Source organism: Carassius auratus, chromosome 31 (assembly GCF_003368295.1).
Source record: "Carassius auratus strain Wakin chromosome 31, ASM336829v1, whole genome shotgun sequence".
Classification (NCBI taxonomy): Eukaryota; Metazoa; Chordata; class Actinopteri; order Cypriniformes; family Cyprinidae; genus Carassius; species Carassius auratus.
The window spans coordinates 17,511,615-17,531,091 of NC_039273.1; the positions used below are offsets into that span (position 1 = coordinate 17,511,615).

At 37.8% G+C, this 19,477-nt stretch overlaps 1 protein-coding gene across 1 annotated transcript in view; it reads right to left on the minus strand.

Annotated features, from left to right (window-relative positions):
- Positions 1 to 549: 549 nt before the first annotated feature.
- plxnb1b (plexin b1b) overlaps positions 550 to 19,477 on the minus strand; it is a 55,393-nt gene continuing 36,465 nt past the window's right edge. The window contains exons 21-38 of the mRNA XM_026213945.1: positions 19,027 to 19,269; positions 18,726 to 18,908; positions 18,430 to 18,578; positions 18,026 to 18,126; positions 17,288 to 17,505; positions 16,612 to 16,790; positions 16,451 to 16,517; positions 16,181 to 16,327; positions 9,254 to 9,419; positions 8,970 to 9,073; positions 7,559 to 7,643; positions 6,694 to 6,860; positions 6,371 to 6,531; positions 5,711 to 5,858; positions 5,544 to 5,608; positions 5,380 to 5,455; positions 5,140 to 5,214; positions 550 to 2,154 (exon numbers count right to left, since the gene is read on the minus strand). Of these exons, the coding sequence (XP_026069730.1) occupies positions 2,050 to 2,154; positions 5,140 to 5,214; positions 5,380 to 5,455; positions 5,544 to 5,608; positions 5,711 to 5,858; positions 6,371 to 6,531; positions 6,694 to 6,860; positions 7,559 to 7,643; positions 8,970 to 9,073; positions 9,254 to 9,419; positions 16,181 to 16,327; positions 16,451 to 16,517; positions 16,612 to 16,790; positions 17,288 to 17,505; positions 18,026 to 18,126; positions 18,430 to 18,578; positions 18,726 to 18,908; positions 19,027 to 19,269 (2,439 nt within the window). The 3' untranslated portion in view covers positions 550 to 2,049. The remainder of the gene's footprint in view (positions 2,155 to 5,139; positions 5,215 to 5,379; positions 5,456 to 5,543; positions 5,609 to 5,710; positions 5,859 to 6,370; positions 6,532 to 6,693; positions 6,861 to 7,558; positions 7,644 to 8,969; positions 9,074 to 9,253; positions 9,420 to 16,180; positions 16,328 to 16,450; positions 16,518 to 16,611; positions 16,791 to 17,287; positions 17,506 to 18,025; positions 18,127 to 18,429; positions 18,579 to 18,725; positions 18,909 to 19,026; positions 19,270 to 19,477) is intronic.

Sequence of the window (19,477 nt, forward strand, 5' to 3'; positions counted from 1 at the left end):
AAACAGTGCACAAGTCTTGTTGTGCTTGAATGGTTTAAAATCTTATTAAAATGCGCATAGAGGAATCGATTAGAGGAATCTAAATTTGAATTTTATAACAACTAGACGATTCCTGACCTTCAGCAACGTATTCCAGAATTTTATTTTTACCTTATTGGAATCGAAATTTGGAATTGACAAGAATTGGAATCATTAAAAATTCAAACAATGCTCAACCTTACCCATACCCCAGATTATTTTATACTGACACCTTTCTATTCACACCATTTTAGACCATTTCTTTTCTTTTAAACCCTGACTTACCCTTCTTTGCTTTTGCCCTTCTTAAAAACAACCACATAATCATGAAAATACTTTCAATACACAGAAAATACTTGCATACAGTGTAGGGCAGGCAGTCATACAGTCATTCACATAAGGTAACCACTTAATCAAAAGACAATACGGGGAATTATGTAAGGCTAAGAGCTTCCAACATAACTAGTCCTTATAGACATTATTAATACCAAATGAGTTTTAAGAACCAAGAAGAACAGCGACTGGCAGAGCTCTCCAAATGTAAACTTTATTTATCCTAATTATTAAACCGATACCATCAAGTTCACATTAAACCCCAAGACAATCACTATAGTTTTCACGTGATGTTATGGAAAAGACATTGTATCAAGTAATCTTTCATTTGTATTCCCATAATTCGCATACATTCAGAACCAAAAACCTATAGAACAGCTTAACATTAATTTTGTAAGCTGATTGTTAAACCTCTCTTTTAAAGACCAGTTTATACGTTTTATAATAATTTACTCTTTGTGAACTTTCTAAGAAGCTACGTAACAATTCGGTCATTATTTACAACATTCTACACTAAAAAAATATTAGTAAATATGACACAGTCACATCTTTTCTCGGACAATTTCTATTTACGTCACATTTATGATTCAGTGTTTGAGAACAGTCTTTGATCAAAAGAAGTGAACTGCAAGTGAGTGGTCTATTTACCTTTACAGTGGACCAGCACTAATATATTTAAGCACAACTTTACATACAATACAGATCATATTTTCTCACATGAAGGCTAAAGATTTCGATCCTTTAAATGTACCGACATAAAAGTGTCAGTCTTTAAAATTCCATACTGATGAAATGTTAAGAGGATGTGGTAAGAGATGATTAATTAATTCAATCCTATGTTGGCCCCTCAAATTAAAAAAAAGGCTTAAAAAGACATTAGCAGATTCAAATTAATCCAAAACGAAAAAAAAAAAAAAAACACTGGCTAAACATCATTTGACCTGACTAGTTGAAACAATGACACTATATGTAACAAGTCGCTAGAATTGGTCTTACCAGTCAAGATTTATACAAGTTAACAAAATAGACTTTTATATTTTACTTTCCAGTGACACTTACTGATCATTAGGACAATTTACAATATTCTAATGAGCTGAAAATGTTCTATAACATTTTACTTCAGTGTGTTAGTCGTGGCATGTTTTAACAACTTTGCAAATGCTGAATCACATTCAAACGTTACCACCAGTGAACAAAAATTTGGATACAAACACACTGGTAGATACAAAGCGAGGAGGTAGGTGAAGGTGTTCTGTCATGAGGCCATGACCAAGCAAGAGTGTGAGTGTGTATATGTGATCTTCATGATAATCATGCAGAAATGAATCCCTCCACTGTGATAATATAGTATTCATGAACTCAACAAGGCTTTCGGGCTTTTAAAAATGAAAAGGACTGAAATGGGAATAACCATATTCAAAACATTAAAAAAATAAAATTAAAATAAAATTCAAGTGAAAGGCTGGACACTTCTAACCCAACACATCACAAATCGCTGTGGGTCTTAATTTATCTTTGTTAGTAGTCCGATTTAATACAGCTAAAAAGAACAGGATCTTTGTGTATTCTTGCTGCACATGGTAGCACTGCAAATTGAAACTGTACCTAAATACCTGTACCATGTGTTCGTATAGCCACCAATCGGTGTCTTCACACTTATTACTTTCACTCCATGGTCACTTTTTACTTTGTCCATGGTCACAAGTCTGTCACTTTATTTTCTACAGCTGCAGCAACCTGTTGAAGCCGGTAGCCAAGCTGCATCTTCTGAGTGGTGGTGTCTTCCTCTAAGGCAGTGATAATCTAACAAACACACACATATAGGAATAAAATTACAGCATATATATATATATATATATATATATACACACAGTACAGACCAAAAGTTTGGAAGCATTACTATTTTTTATGTTTTTGAAAGAAGTTTCTGCTTCTGCTCATCAAGCCTGCATTTATTTGATCAAAAATGCAGAAAAAAACAGTAATATTGTGAAATATTATTACAGCTTAAAATAATAGTTTTCTATTTGAATATACTTAAAAAAAAAAAATTATTCCTGTGAATTTTCACCATCATTACTCCAGCCTTCAGTGTCACATGTAACATCCAGTCTATCACATGATCATTTAGAAATCATTCTAATGTTCTGATTTATTATGAGTGTTGGAAACAGTTCTGCTGTCTAATATATTTGATGAATAAAAGGTTAAAAAGAACTGCATTTATACAAAAAAAATATATAAATTCTAATAATATATATTCTAATAATATAGTTTCTTTACTATCACTTCTTATCAATTTAACACATCCTTGCTGAATAAATGTATTGATTTTATTAAAAAAAATAAAAATAAATTACTGACCAGTAGTGTATATTGTTATTACAAAATATGTATATTTAAAAAACAAAGCTTTTTTTTTTGTTTTTACTTTTTATTCATCAAAGTATCCTAAAAAAGTATCACATGTTCTGAAAAAATATTAAGCAGCAGAAATGTTTCCAACTTTGATAATGAATCATCATATTAGAATTATTTCTAAAGGATCATGTGATAATGATCCTAAAAATTCAGCTTTGCATCACAGAAATAAATGATAATTTAAAGTATAATACATTTAAAAACATTATTTTAAATTGTAATAATATATCACAATATGACAGTTTTTTTTCTGTATTTTTGATCAAATAAATGCAGGCTTGATGAGCAGAAGAAACTTCTTTCAAAAACATAAAAAATAGTAATGTTTCCAAACTTTTGGTCTGTACTATATATATATATATATATATATATATATATATATATATATATATATATATATATATATGCACAATTTTAGAGGCAGCAGAAAACTACATAATGCAGTAGCTAACATGAACAAATTAGCAATATACAACAACTTAAAAAAGTTAAGAATTATTTGATCAAAAATACATTAAAACCGTAACATTGTGGAATATTATTTAACATTTTATTATATTTTTACATATTTAAAATGTTACTATTTAGGTTTCAATTTTATTATTTACATTTTTATATTATATAATTATATTTAATTATTATCAATGTTGGAAACATTGCTGCTTAATATTTTTTGTGGAAACTATGGTATACTTTTTCCAGTATTCTTTTACAATCACTTTTAATCTATCCATTGTTGAATAAAAGTATTAATTTCTTTAAAGAAAATTTGGTAACACTTTCTATGAAGCTCGTATTTATAATAAATTATAAGGGTATTCTTAAGGCATTATAATGAATGCATAATGCATTATAAAAAACCTTATAATATGTTGTATCCGCTCATAAATATTCATAACAAAACTTTTAGTATATGTATTATAATATTTACTTATTTGTGGTTATAGTTTTTAAGAGTATGATTATTTATAACACAAAATGAACACCTTGCATCCACTTTTACAATGGATTATATTTCTCATAGTTATAATGTATTATAAGTCTCATATCTTGCCATTTTTCTGATGCTACTTTACTGAAAGTGGTCAAAGACCACTTATAAGTAGCAGTAATAATAATAATAATAATAATAATAATAATAATAATAATAATAATAATTCTCTCTCAAACAACCATAAGATCAGATGAATATGTAATATGACACATTTGCTTTGAACTATTTGTATTGTAATATTAGTTTGATTATTTTGATGGTACCCTTTAGACAGCTGTTGATAAGAAACTCTGCAACTACATGTCAACTAGCAGTCATTGGAGTATTAGTATGTGTGCTACTGTAAATATATTCAAACTCTTTATTTTGATGATCAACCAACAGATAAGCTGACTATAAGTGTCTTTGCAAGTATTAGATTCTGCCATTATTGAGCATATTAATACTCTAATGAGAGTTTGTTGGTGTGTAGTTGCAAAGTTGCTTATAGCCGATTGATTAAGGGGACCATCAAAATAAAATGTAAGCATATAAAACGTAGCATTTTTTTCAGTTGGGGTATTAAGCTCACATCAATTAATTAACATTAGCTTCACAGAAACACTCAGATAACACTCAACATCTAACCACTCTCAGCTGTAGTAAGATAATGTGCAGATCTTAAATAAACAATGTCAAGATATGATACAGTCCATTATAATGTAAATGAAGTCGATTTAATATGGTGTTCATTGTGTGTTATAAATAATCATACTCTTAAACTTATAACCACAAATACGGTAGTATTATGATGTATTATAATTGTTGTTATGATTATTCATGAATTGATATAACATATTATACTTTTTTTTTTATAATGCATTATGCATTCATTATAATGCCTTAAGAATACCCTTATAATGTATTATAAATACGGGCTTCATAGAAAGTGCTATCGAAAAGTTTACTGAGCCCAAACCTGTGAACAGTAGTGTATATTTTTTTCAGCATTCGTTAACACTTTAATTTAGGGACTGATTCTTACTATTAACTAGTTACTTACTTGCATGCATATTACTCGCATATTGGCTGTTTTTAGTACTTACAAAGTACTAATATTACATATATTAATGCTTTACTCTAGATTACCATATTTTAGATCCCCTAATCCTACTTAAAATGAACAACTAACAATTATAAGCAGCAAATTAAGAGTTTATTGGGGCAATAGTCATAGTTAATAGTTGTCCGTAGTGGGAATCCGCAATCTAAAGTGTGACCCAATATAAACATTAAGATTATGCTGTAGAAGTACATTGTTAGTTATTGTTAGCTTATAGTAGTTAACTAATGCTAACAAATTCTTCTAAATATCTTAGCCAGTCATGACTCACCTGGTCGTAGTATTTGTTGATGTACTTATAGAGCTCATGCAGGGCCACCAGATAATTTAATTCTCCAGAGTAATTCTGACAGTCAAAACAAATGTGGAGTGTAAATCTTAAGAACAACAAAACTACTACAGTGCTACAAAACACTATAACTAACCCCCCATCTCTAACCTTTTACAAATTCAAAAACAGTCAATATGACTTTTTCAAATTTTACAACCGAAAGGAAGTAAACAGACATACCCTGGAGAGCTCAGCAAGAGCGGAGTTCATGTCCTGATCGCTGGCAGAGATGGTCTGCTTGATGTCTGCATAATATCTATTTAAGAAAAACAGTGATATTCAGAACAAGATGACTTTCTAATATAGTCTATATACTGTAGTAAAGTAGTCCAAGGTATTTTTACCGTTCAACCATCTGTTTATAGCGAGGGATATCTCTGGCATACAGCAACTTATTAATAGGCGAATCCTAGATAAACATGAATAAAAAGAAATGTATCAGTTTTTCAATCTTCAGCGAGGTCTGTATTCCACTCTACTGGCTTCCTGTTCCTTTCTGTTTGTCTCTTACCCTTCCAAGTTTATGCTCTGTGGTAGTGCAGGAGTCCATGAATGTTTGAGCAATGACTGACAGAACCGCGTCCACATTATCTGACACCTGCACATCGAAGATGAACTGAGGGTTCTTTACAATGTTGATCCAGAACCGCAGAGGCAAACTAAAACCAAAAGACAACCAAATCAGATCATCAAGAAAACTTTCAACTATTACTTCACTTGTAGGTGGATACCTAATATTGTTTTAATCCGGTTAAGGCTTTCAATATCTAATTCTAATCCATTCATTTATGAGACTATCACCGAGTAGCTCCATTAAACACTTAGGATAAAGGTATAGTTCACCAAAAAAGCAAACTTTTGTTTATCTTTAGGATACAAATAAAGATAATATTCTCTTAACACTTTGGTCCATCCATTCAAAGTCTATACAACTAAAATGTATTTTACCCAGGAAAATGAACAACACTCTTAGTGTGCAAGTAAACGACAGAATTTATTAAAAACCTTTAGGGTGTACTGACCCTTTATCACAGATCACAGGTTAATATAAAAAGGGTAGCAAGAGAAAAATGAAAATGAATGACAGTTATTTTTCCGGTGTGAAAAAAAAACATAATTCCCGGATTTAGCATTTTTTTATGGTTAAATTGGTCACAAAGTTAATTAGTACCTGTTCGTTTTCCAGATGTGAATAGTTTCAGAGTCTGAGATGCCATGGCGCACTGCCTGATCATCAAGCAAGTCAAAGAAATATTTGATTGCCAGAGGAACCGGTTGACTAGTGCTTAGAATAACTGTGAACAGATCGTCCACAAACTTCTGCAGTGTACCCTACACAAAGACAAAGACACAGCAAGTAAACAGGTGTGCGTATGTTCATTTGTTATTCAGCTATGTATACTAGACAGAGTTGTACATGACTGGTATGAGTTTGGCTTCTCCTTCAAGCTTTTGTCTGTATCTTTAGGCTGGGTGAACGCATGTTTAAGATACCTTCATTGACAGGAGCCGTGTGAGATAGATCTCTGGTATTGTCTTGGCTCTTTCTCGTTCTTTTAAACTGCCTCGTCTGTGTTTGGGTAACTCTGGCTCCTCACTGGCCTTCACTAGATGCCACAGTCTCACTCCTTCCTCATCTGCATCCTCTAGCATGGGCGTCTCTGTGGAGGGAGAATGAAAGACAATAAATTAAAGCAATATATTCAAGTGTTGAACAGAGAACATAGAATGATAATGTTAGTTACCAAAATGTAGTCTACAATGTTTAATGAAACATTTTATACATTTTACACACTGTTTTTTTGGAGCTGCCTGTTACAGTTGCTTATATATGAGACACACACACACACACACACACACACACATATATATTAATGTCAAGAAAAGTGAAGCCAGTATAAGTCACAAATCCTGCCCTCTCCATGTAAACAAATAGGGTGTGACTATAATTGACTGCTTCTCTGGGTGAAGTAATCACAAGGCACCAGCAGACTTCTTTTGGGGGCTTCAGGAGGAGACTGAAGCACATTTACATAAAATTGGAGAAGCAAAGCTGCATAAAGTTTAAGAGGGTGATCTAGTATAGGCAGAACCTTGATACTATGCAGGCTCAGGCTTCAAATGACACCATCTGTGAAAGATAGCAGCAGCTATCCTGGGACATTTGGCTTCACTTTTCTACAGTGGAAGGACGATGAGATGCATTGTTGATCTTTTTTTACAGTTTATAGTCAGTACCCTTTTATTTATTTTTTTATATATACAATACTGTCTAAACAATCATTAAAATCAGCCCTGTGTGTTGCGTGTCTGTGAACATGAACATTTTGCAGAGTTATGTTCGCTATACTGTACTCACTCTCCCCTGCGATGTAATCATGGGTATCATGGTGAATATGTTTGCTATTGCGAAGCACCAAAGCTACAGTTGCTCCATCTGGAACCTGAAATCACAAAAATATATGTAGAATAGAAGTTAAAAGTGTTTACTATATTTTAGTTCATGTAACTAAGGAATATTTGGGATGTGATTTAGTTTAAATATGAACCAGTCAAATGAGGATAGTCCCTATGGTGCCCGGGAGGTGACATGGTCGGTTCACTTAGTTCTATCGTGGCCACGAAATAACTTGTGGCAATGTGATAATATGTCATGGCCATGAGACATTCATTCTTGGGAATGTTATGTTAACTCGAGGTAACGACATCCTTATGTCGTGGCCACGAATTCTTATGCTGAGGGAAGGACATCCATTTCTTGTGGCCATGATTTCTTATGTTGAAAGAAGGACATATTTTTCCACAAGTTTAATGCGTAAACAAACCTGCTTGACCATAGCTACCTGGGATTATCAGATATTTATTCAGTAATATTTTATTTTGAATTATGAAATTATTACATTATTTATTATAGAAAATATTTCATTATTAATTTATTATATTAACCATATACCTTTACAACCGGACTTTATTACATGCGATAGCGAACATTCACATAAAGTTTATCATGAATAAATGTAACATTATTATTATTAGTATAAGACTTTTATTAGTGGATATGTTTTATTCGTTTAAATTCATATTTTGCTTCATTTCGATCTTTTTACTTAACGTTCTGAATACTTTTGTAAATAATAGCCTACTGTAAATGCTCGACATGTAAATAAAGCCTTAATTATGCTTACTGGAATCTTTTCTGGATTGCAGTTTAAATTTAACATTTAAATATGAATATTAATGAACATTAATATATCATTATATTTCTGGCTAATTAATAGACCATAATTATAAATACTAAAGTGTTTCGTTGAGGAATTAATCATTCACGTAGTTTCATTTGTAAATGAAAACACATCACGCTCTTTTATCATTTATCTGACAATTATACCAATAAAGCCATAAGGGTGTCATTACCTCAACAAAAATATCTCATGGCCACAACATATTATCATGTTTCCATGAGTTATAATATAATGGCCACAACAAAACTAAGTGAACCGACCATGTCACTTCCCGGGCACCGTATGTCCCTATTTGGTCCTCCACTTTAAAACAAAGCAGATTTCCTAGTGTTGGGAAATTTTAATCCTCATGCAAAATTCCTAAATTGACTGATTTCTATAGAAATTACTAGATTTTGCCCATAAAAGTTAGCAGAGCAATAGTTTTTCCATTGGCTTGCTCACTAAAAGGATCTGTTAAGCATTGTTTTTTGTGAAGTACTTGACTTGAGAGGTTTACAGCACTGTAATTTAAAGATTGCATTGTACCTTATAATGCTGGAGCGTGTTCAGGCGTTTCCAGTTGCCCTGAACCACAGATGTTAGATCTTCATCTGAGAGGATTAGGTGACCTGCTACACCAGACCGCCATTCTGGAAATCCCAAAGGAACAATAAAAACCACATGTACAGTCATAGACATATAAAGTTTGAAAAGAAACTACTAAAAGAATGTAAGAATGAATGAATATGACATAAAGAGGAAACAAATGATATGAGTAAGAGAGAGTAGACTACATGTGTGAATAGCAGAGCAATTGTAAATGTTCTCACCCAGGTCCACAGAATCAGCATGTGGTCTATGGGAGTATGAGGTGCCCTTGTACACCTGGTCTAGTATCTTCTCCTTCGCCTGGGTTATAGTGTCACAGTCTAAAACTTTGGCAGCAACTGGCTGAGCCTCATTCACACCTATTCCCTGCATCAACACATTCAATGTCTAAAGCGGAAAAAAGATAAGAGAAATAATTAAGCATTCTAACTTCACATTTTAATCATCTACATTTTATAAAAGCACACAAAAAAATCCACCTATGATTCTCTAATAAATCTTATAAACTGGTCTGTAATATCCCATTTGATTTTTCTATTCTCTTCAAGACCATGGCTTCTGATCTGAACCATGTTATATTTAAATTGCACATCTTTCACCTCCACCATAAAACCAGCAATTTTTTTTGCTGAGCAGTTAGTAAGAATCAACTATGGATGGAAAGGCACTGTCAAAAGATCTCTGGGATGAAGTCAGGAGATGGATACAAAAACATTTCAAAGGATTTATCAATGTCTAGAAGCACAGTAAAGTACATTTATAAGACGTGAAACTTTGGTACAACACAGACCCTCCCTGATTTAGCATGTTACTCCAAACTGGATGAAAGAGCCAGGAGGAAACTGCTCAGAGAGGTGCCCAAGAGGCCTACAGTAACTCTGAAGCAGTTGTAGGACTTTATGACAAAGAGTGGTCATTGAGTGATCGTGAGACAACAATATCAAACATTTGGCTTGTATGGGAGAGTTGCAAGAAAAAAGGGACACTCCTCAAGAAAGGCCACATCCAGTCATGCCAGTAAAAAAAAACAAAAAAAAAAAAAACACTTTGAATAATTTGGCCTCAACACCAAAAGATATGTCTGGTGGAAATCCAAAACAGCTCACCATCCAAATAACAACATTCTTACTATATTAAAGCATGGAAGTGGTAATATCCTGGAGCACTTGTCAGGATATAAGGAAAAATGGATGGGGCAAAATACTGTCAGATTCTTGAGGAAAATCTGCTGCCTTTTGCCAGAAAGTTTACCTTCCATGATGACCCAAAGCAAACAGCAAAACTGCACACACAATGATTGAAGGAGGAAATGGTGAATGTTTTTGCATGGACTAGTCAGAGCCCAGACATAAACCACATTAAAAATCTATGGAATGACTTGAAGACTGCAGTCCAAAAATGGTTACCATCAAACTGAACTTGAGCGGTTCTGCAAAGAAGAGTGGGCAAATATTGCCCACTTACCTAGTATTAAGTCCAGATGCGCAAAATCTGTAAGACTAAAGTTTGTACAGACTAAAGACTGTAATTAAAGCAAAAGGTGTTTTAACAAAATACCGTAACACTTTAGAATAAGGTTCCATTAGTTAATGTTAGTTAACTACTTTCGTTAACATGAACTAAGCAAGAACAATCCTTCTACAGCATTTATAAGTCTTAGTTCATGTTAATTTCAACATTTACTAATGCATTATTTAAATCAAAAGTTGTGCTTGTTAACATTAGTTAATGCACTGTGAATTACCATGAACTAACAATGAATAACTATATTTTCATTAACTAACATTAACGAAGATGAATAAATACAGTAATAAATGTATTATTCACTGTTTGTTCATGTTAATTAATACATTAACTAACATTAACTAATGGAGCCTTATTCTAAAGTGTTACCCAAAATACTGACATCAGGGGGATCCTTTTTCCAACTCTGATTCAGTTTTTTTCTGACATATTGGTGTAATATCTTTCAATTGGATGTTATAAGTTACACCGAGGAAATGCAGCTAGATAAAAAAAAATGTTGTTCATCTTCATTTCAGGCTACAAAGCAACAAAATGTGGTTATTTTAAAGGGGTATTGATTCTTTTCTATACCCACTCTACCATTCTTCAATTATACCCATAAAACTTACTGTGAGAATAATGTTAATTCTATATTATAATACACTGATGTGCCAAAACATTACAACCGTCTAAAATGATGTTGGCCCTCCTTGTTCTGCTAAAACAGCACTGACCTGTCGAGTCATGTACTGTACAAGACCCCTAAGAGTGTCCTGTGGTATCTGGCACTGGACATTAGCAGTAGATCCTTCATGTCTTTAAGTTGCGAGGTTGAGCCAACAAAGAATTGGACTGGTTGGTCCAGCGCAAGCCGCAGGTGCAAAGTGGAGATCAGGACAACACTTGAACTCTTCATAACACTTCTTTAAACCACTCCTGAACAATGTGTGCAATGTAGCAGGGTGAAATATCCTGCTGGAAGAGGCCACTGCCATCATGGAATGCTATTGCTATGATGCACCTGGTCTGCAATGAGGTTCAGGTAGATTGCATGTCTCAAATTACATGAACATTGCCCAGAGCATCACAGTCCCTCAACCAGCTTTGTCATCTTCCTGCAGTGTATCCTGGTCCAATTACATCCCAAAGTAAATGTGATGCAAAAGAAAACTTTCTTACACTGCCCCAAGGTCAAGTTATTTTGTTTGTGTGCCCATTCTTGGGGCTTTTGGCTGTATACAAGGGTCATCATCAAGGGACCTCTGGCCAGTCTGCATCTACACAGGCCCATCATTAAAATGGTTGACACATGGACCTTCTACCACCTCCTCAGACCACTGTTGGTAAGTTCTCAAAAATGCTGCTCAGGAGCACCTCACAACCTTTGCTGTTCCACAACAATTCGGCCCCTTGCCAGATCTCACTCAGATCTTTGATTCCTGCCCATTTCTCCTCCACCTACACATTGACTGAATAAACTGATTGTTCATTTACCATAGAAATTACCTAGACCTTCACGTGCCCTTGTGAGAAGATGATTAACAATATTAATTTCACCTATGAGTTTGGCTCACCACCAGTATATGTAATTATAAAAAAAATAAAATAAAATAAAAACACTGGTTAACACTTTATTTTTAAGTGTACTTTAGTATACGTGTTACAAGTACTTACTACAGTAATAACATTAAACTAGTCATAATTACAACCAAATAACCCGAAACCAAATTCTATTCCTAACCCTATACACCGTAGTCAGGTCAGATGGCATGTTAAATTTAACGCCGATCTTTACATTGACACAAACAGTACAAAAGATTCCGGATCACACAATTTTACCAAATGATACATTTCAAAACTGTTTTATGGAGTTCTTGTCTACTAATTATAATTTTTTTGTTCCTGAAACACATTTTATCAGCTGAACAATTGTTCAACAACAGTAGAATCTATATAATACACTGTGCTTCTTCCCCCTCACAGCCGCGTTTTCATTCCTGTCCAAAATGAAATATGCCGCTACCCTGACTAAGGTCTTGTCAGGGTTCTGTCACTTCAGTCTAGTGGTTTTCATGTTTTGTGACAGAGCCCTGATACTCTCCTTCTGTCATTGTTTTCATGTGAGTGCGCGGCTTCGAGACCGCTCGAGCTGTGCGCTCTTGTCTGCGTGTCCTGTTTCATGTTGGAGCGTGGTGTTCGGATCCCGGCACTCATGTCTTGCTGAGTTTCGGTTTCGTGTCGGGGACCGAGCACTCGCGCTCCATGTTCTGTTTTATTGTGGCATTGTTGCACACAGCTCGAGTTATCGGCTGTGTGCTTGTTATATTTTGTCTTGTGCTGTCGCACGCAGCTTAGATTTTACTGGCTGCGTGCTGTCTTGTGTGAACACGCGGGTTATGAGCTTGCTCATTAGCTGAATGTTTGTGTCCGATTCGAGCACATGGCTTGCGATTGGTTTGCTGGCCATGTGCTTGTGTTTTTTGTTTTGTGTGAGCACATGGCTTTTGTCTTCGTTCCTATGTGCCATGTGCTCTCGTCAATTGTCTTGACCCCTCCCATCTTGTTACCTGATTATTGATATAATTTTCCCCACACGTGTTCCCTCGTTAACCTCCTCATTAGCTCCCTATTTATTGCCCTTGTGTTTGCAGTCTGGTGGCGAGTTCGTCGTCGAATCTTTGTCTGTGTATGCCTTGCCTTGCCTTGCCTTGCCTTGCCTTGCCTTGCCTTGCCTTGCCCAGTCAAGTTAGTCTGTTTTCCCCCACGGGGTAGTTTTTGTTTGTTTGTTTTATTTTTATTGCTATTAAAGAGCCCTTCTCTCTGCATCTTTGAGTCCTCGCCTCATCCCTCTACCCAAAACCCTGACAGTACGAACTCGCCAGTATGAGGACTCAGCGGAAGAAGGGTTTGCACTGTCCACCAGCCTCCACTCTCTCCAGCCCCCACTATCAGCGCATGCTCCAGTTCAAGACTTTGATCTCTCTCCATCAACAAGGGACTGGTGTGAGGGATTTTGCCCTGGAGTTCAGTGGGACTGCAGAGGGATTGGAGGTCAATGATGCGGCCCTCAAGGACCTCTTCAATTACGCCCTTGATGAGCCTCTCAGCTGGTGGAGTATGAGGGGGCTGGACCACCTGTCGTTTGGGGAATTTGTGGAGTTCTTGGCACGTTCCCCAGCTAAGGAGGCTGCCGCGCCCCCAGAGGAGCCTGTTGAGGCTGCCGCGCCCCCAGAGGAGCCTGTTGAGGCTGCCGCGCCCCCAGAGGAGCCTGTTGAGGCTGCCGCGCCCCCAGAGGAGCCTGTTGAGGCTGCCGCGCCCCCAGAGGAGCCTGTTGAGGCTGCCGCGCCCCCAGAGGAGCCTGTTGAGGCTGCCGCGCCCCCAGAGGAGCCTGTTGAGGCTGCCGCGCCCCCAGAGGAGCCTGTTGAGGCTGCCGCGCCCCCAGAGGAGCCTGTTGAGGCTGCCGCGCCCCCAGAGGAGCCTGATGAGGCTGCCGCGCCCCCAGTAGTGGCCGACATTTCAGTGCCCCAGTCTCGGAGACGGAGGAGAAGGAAAAGGAGAAAGACTTCCCCCGTCCCACATGGCCCGGAGGTCATTCCAGTCATGCCCAGTCTCCTGGCCCTGCCGGCGCCGCCCAGTCTCCTGGCCCTGCCGGCGCCGCCCATTCTCCTGGCCCTGCCGGCGCCGCCCATTCTCCTGGCCCTGCCGGCGCCGCCCCAGCCCGAGCCCCCAGCCCTGATGCCGGCGCTACCCCTGAGGAGTGCCTCGCCGGCTTTGCCCTCCCTATCTGTCGGGGTCCCTGTTTGGCTGGAGGTCTCCTGGTCTCCCCGTCTGGTTTCGCCCTGCTGGTCTGCCGGGGTTCCTCTTTGGCCGGATCCCCGCTGGTTCGTCCCTCCGGCTCCGCCCTGGTGGTCTGCCGGGGCTCCTGTTTGGCCGGATCCCCGCTGGTTCGTCCCTCCGGCTCCGCCCTGGTGGTCTGCCGGGGTTCCTGTTTGGCTGGATCCTCCTTGGTCCGTCCCTCCGGCTCCACCCTGGTGGTCTGCCGGGGTTCCTGTTAGGCCGGATCCTCGCTGGTTCGTCCCTCCGGTTTCGCCCTGGTGGTCTGCCGGGGTTCCTGTTTGGCTGGATCCTCCTTGGTCCGTCCCTCCGGCTCCACCCTGGTGGTCTGCCGGGGTTCCTGTTAGGCCGGATCCTCGCTGGTTCGTCCCTCCGGTTTCGCCCTGGTGATCTGCCGGGGTTCCTGTTAGGCCGGATCCTCGCTGGCTCATCTCTCCGGTTCCACCCTGGCCCACTGCTGGGACTCCTGGACTGCCTGAGCCTCCTTGGCTCAGCCCTCCCGCCCCTCCCTGGTCCCTTTAATAACTGCTTGGGTTTTCATATTGCTTGACTGGGCTCCCTTCCCTCCCTCCCCTCCCTCCCGTATTTTGTCTGTATTTTGATTTCCATGTCTTGTGTTCTGTTGTGTACCGGGTTTGTGTTGCCATGCCTGTGCTGTCTCGTGCCGGTCTTGTTTTTGGGTGTTCTTCGTTAGGGACGCCAGGTGGCGTCCCTTTTGAGGGGGGCTAGTGTCAGGGTTCTGTCACTTCAGTCTAGTGGTTTTCATGTTTTGTGACAGAGCCCTGATACTCTCCTTCTGTCATTGTTTTCATGTGAGTGCGCGGCTTCGAGACCGCTCGAGCTGTGCGCTCTTGTCTGCGTGTCCTGTTTCATGTTGGAGCGTGGTGTTCGGATCCCGGCACTCATGTCTTGCTGAGTTTCGGTTTCGTGTCGGGGACCGAGCACTCGCGCTCCATGTTCTGTTTTATTGTGGCATTGTTGCACACAGCTTGAGTTATCGGCTGTGTGCTTGTTATATTTTGTCTTGTGCTGTCGCACGCAGCTTAGTTTTTACTGGCTGCGTGCTGTCTTGTGTGAACACGCGGGTTATGAGCTTGCTCATTAGCTGCATGTTTGTGTCCGATTCGAGCACATGGCTTGCGATTGGTTTGCTGGCCATGTGCTTGTGTTTTTTGTTTTGTGTGAGCACATGGCTTTTGTCTTCGTTCCTATGTGCCATGTGCTCTCGTCAATTGTCTTGACCCCTCCCATCTTGTTACCTGATTATTGATATAATTTTCCCCACACGTGTTCCCTCGTTAACCTCCTCATTAGCTCCCTATTTATTGCCCTTGTGTTTGCAGTCTGGTGGCGAGTTCGTCGTCGAATCTTTGTCTGTGTATGCCTTGCCTTGCCTTGCCTTGCCTTGCCTTGCCTTGCCCAGTCAAGTTAGTCTGTTTTCCCCCACGGGGTAGTTTTTGTTTGTTTGTTTTATTTTTATTGCTATTAAAGAGCCCTTCTCTCTGCATCTTTGAGTCCTCGCCTCATCCCTCTACCCAAAACCCTGACAGGTCTATAGTACATGTTTTTAATTAATATTTATCATTACCTATTGGTATATTTACTCTAACAATCACACCTTAAAATAAAGTGTAACTAAACATTATGATACTTACATTTTGTAAGCGTGGACGCAATCTGTGAGCTAAGATGGAGTGTTTCAGTCAATTAAAACATTTTTATTGATTTGTTTTTTTTACAAAAGCTTTATGGCAATAAATGGACTAATGCACTAAAACTGTATAATAAAGAGATTCAAAGATTCTAACCAGAGTGCGGTATTCCAAATCCTCTCTCAGCAAACGGTTATCATTTAAGGTGTATTTGGCTTTGCCAGTCAATGCATCCACCGGCCCTTTATCCACTTGGTGTTTAATTGCTCTGAAGAGCATGTACAGAGGCTCACCAGCTGAGTGCTAAACACAGGAAGCAGAAATATAATCATTTACACAATACAACATGGGTGATCTACTTAAAAACACACATACAATTTTTTTTTTTATTGCTCACACAACAATCCTACCAATTTTTATACGCACCCTTAAGAAAGCATAGAGGCAGATGGATATCCAGTTTGTCAGGAGCTTTTCAACTACCGTCTCTGTTCTGAGAAGACAATTAAAGCCTCAGTCATACAGACACTTGAGAACAATGAATATTGAATTGGTACTTCTAATGTCAGCTACTGCAACATCCATACCTCCGGAGCATGAGCTTTGGGTTCTTGGCGATATACTGTTCCACCAGATCGTTCAACAGTGTTTTGAGTATGTCAGTAAAGTACTCTAGTTTACTGTGAAGAGCCACAGTGAGCAAAGAAGCCACATATCCTCTATCTCTAGGCGAAAACGTCCTCTGGCTCTCCAGAGTGTGGATAAACTGTAGGAAAGAAACATCAGAGAATTAATATCAGAAGATGGTGAGAGTTATCAATTAGTGTAATTATTCACAGACACAACTTTCATAAAAAGTCTTGTTTATTATTGTACACTAAGTATTCAGAAGCTATAAAGCTTATTTACGGTACATGCTTTCCCAAAATAAATAAAAAATAAGTACAAATAAGTACAGAGTATTAAGAATAACAGAAGTGTTTCACATGGACAGCAGGATGGATTATATATTATATATATATATATATATATATATATATATATATATATATATATATATATATATATATATATATATATATATATATATATATATAAAGTCAAATTATATTTATTTTGTCTTGCTACATAAGTGTAAAGACGTTCTTAAATTTCTTAAAGTTTTAAAGTGGTTAAGCAAAAACAAACTGGTATACATAGGGAGTTTAAAGTGCTCATCTTTGAGCGATTGGACAACAGTGAGGATAAGGGGATTTTAGCTACCTTTGTGAGGAAGAGTTTGCTGTTTAGAAGATTAGATAACTGAATGAGTCCTTGCTCCACCGTGGCCCGGCGACACTCCTGCACATCCAGGTCTCTGCGAAGTGGCGACTCGCGGTGCCCAGGGAAGAAGATGCGTTCAGCATACATGCGGTACTCCAAGAAAGGAATCCCTGATCCAACCAGATCACTTGTCATATCCATCATTTCAGTCATCAAATCTGTGGAGGTTTAAGAGTCAACTGGATGATTATTAAGAGGAACGATTTGAGAAACATAACTGATGGCTGAAATACCGCACTGGATAATTTGCGATTTGTTTAAACATTTTATGAAGCTTTATTGAACATTTCAAATTAATTCAGCTTTTCAGAATCTAAGTGGATAAGTGTGACCTTATTTTGACCAACAGGTCCAACTCTTATCATTTTATTTACTTTTTATTTACCACTATGAATGAATGATGGAATACATTTTGGCCTCGCTCACAGCTTTTCTTAGACTTAAAGGGTTAGTTCCACAAAAATGAAATTTCGGTTATCATTTACTCACCCTTATTCTCATTTGAAATATAGTAAACAGCAGCACAAATGTCCAATTCAATGGATAGACAAAAATTATGTCAATCAATTGAAGGTCAGTTATCTTCATTTGTGTTTCTGAAGATGTTTTTCAATTTTCATTTCTGGGAAAACCATCCATTTAAAATCATTAAAATCTATCCTTTGCTCTTTTTCTTACCTGTAAACTCTTTTTTGCAACGGTCTCTCACACTGGTCTCTAGATTCTCCAACTGGATCTGAACTTTCTTATAATCTCTCAGAGCCTGTTTACTCTTTCTCCTAAGTGGAAGAGATTTGAGGGCACACAATATCAATTAAGTTCATCTACCAATCTGTAAATGTTTTAATATTGATTTATTGCATTATTCATTGGTAGCAGGTAAGCATTCCAAACAAAAATGTGTTTTCCAATTTATGATGGGCAATTTATTATCAAATTCTATTGCTATTTATCCATTAACACTGGTAAAATGCTAATCTAATCCAAATATGTTCAGAAAAAGCTATATTCTTCATAGGGTACTAACTTTTTCACTGCACTGTATTTAGCACATTCTCTCACATTACATATTACATACACACCTGTATATAAAAACGATGATAAGTACAATAAGAGCAACAAGAGAAGCAACCGTTCCAACACCAATCTGTGCCACCAGTGGAAAGATAGAGTGACTAGGAGAATCATACTGCACTTGTCCCAGTGAAAAGTTCAAGTTTCCCATATGTACCTGGAAACAGATGGACACACTATTACACACCCCGTTCATGCAATACAATATCTGCCACAAAAGAACTGCAAATTACAGCCACTTCATATTAAAAGATGTAAGTCAAGTTTAAAGCTCAGTTTGTGAGGGTGTTGGCTTCATCCTTACTATAAATTCTGGAAAGGCCTCAGCTCCCTCTCGCTTGCGCCCATGCCTAAGGGAAAGTGGCGGCTGCTGGGATGGTGGCTCACAATAAAGGTGATTATGTGTCAGAGTTTTAACAGTACAAACTCCTTCACCAATCAGTGCTACTACTTCCTCTTTAAAGATGGCCAAGTCTAAATTCACACCCTGCAGAAAGAAATGAAAAGTGGTCCAAGAAAAAGTTAAAAGCAGCAGCATAAAATTAAGTTCTTAAACTTGACAAGTAAAATAAATAAATGGATAGATTTTAAAAAGTCCCACTAACCTCCACTGATATAACTGATCCAGGTTTGTAACGATATGGTTTTGTGGGATCAGGACGGTTCAGTGGGTGCAGGACTGGGTTTAGTTCATAGATGAAAGGTGATTGGCTGACAGATTTAAAGTCAAAGCGCAAGTTATCCAACAGAAACTCAACCAGCATATGGCCACCAACTACCTTTGGATCTACACCAGGAGTCCGACACAGCAACAGAGAAGTAGTTTTCACTTCGCAATCCTCCTCAAACTACAGAGAAAATGAAAACAAGAGAAATAGATAACAATGTGGACAAAGTCATCTAAGTATTTAACACAAAATGATGCATAACTATGGAGACTGTCAAGAAAAACTTTAATCTAATAATGTAATAAAACATTTTTTATCAATCTTAAAGCCATTGTGAATCAAGACAGATTTTCTTTAGAATATTATAATTTTTTCTGAATCTCCCTTT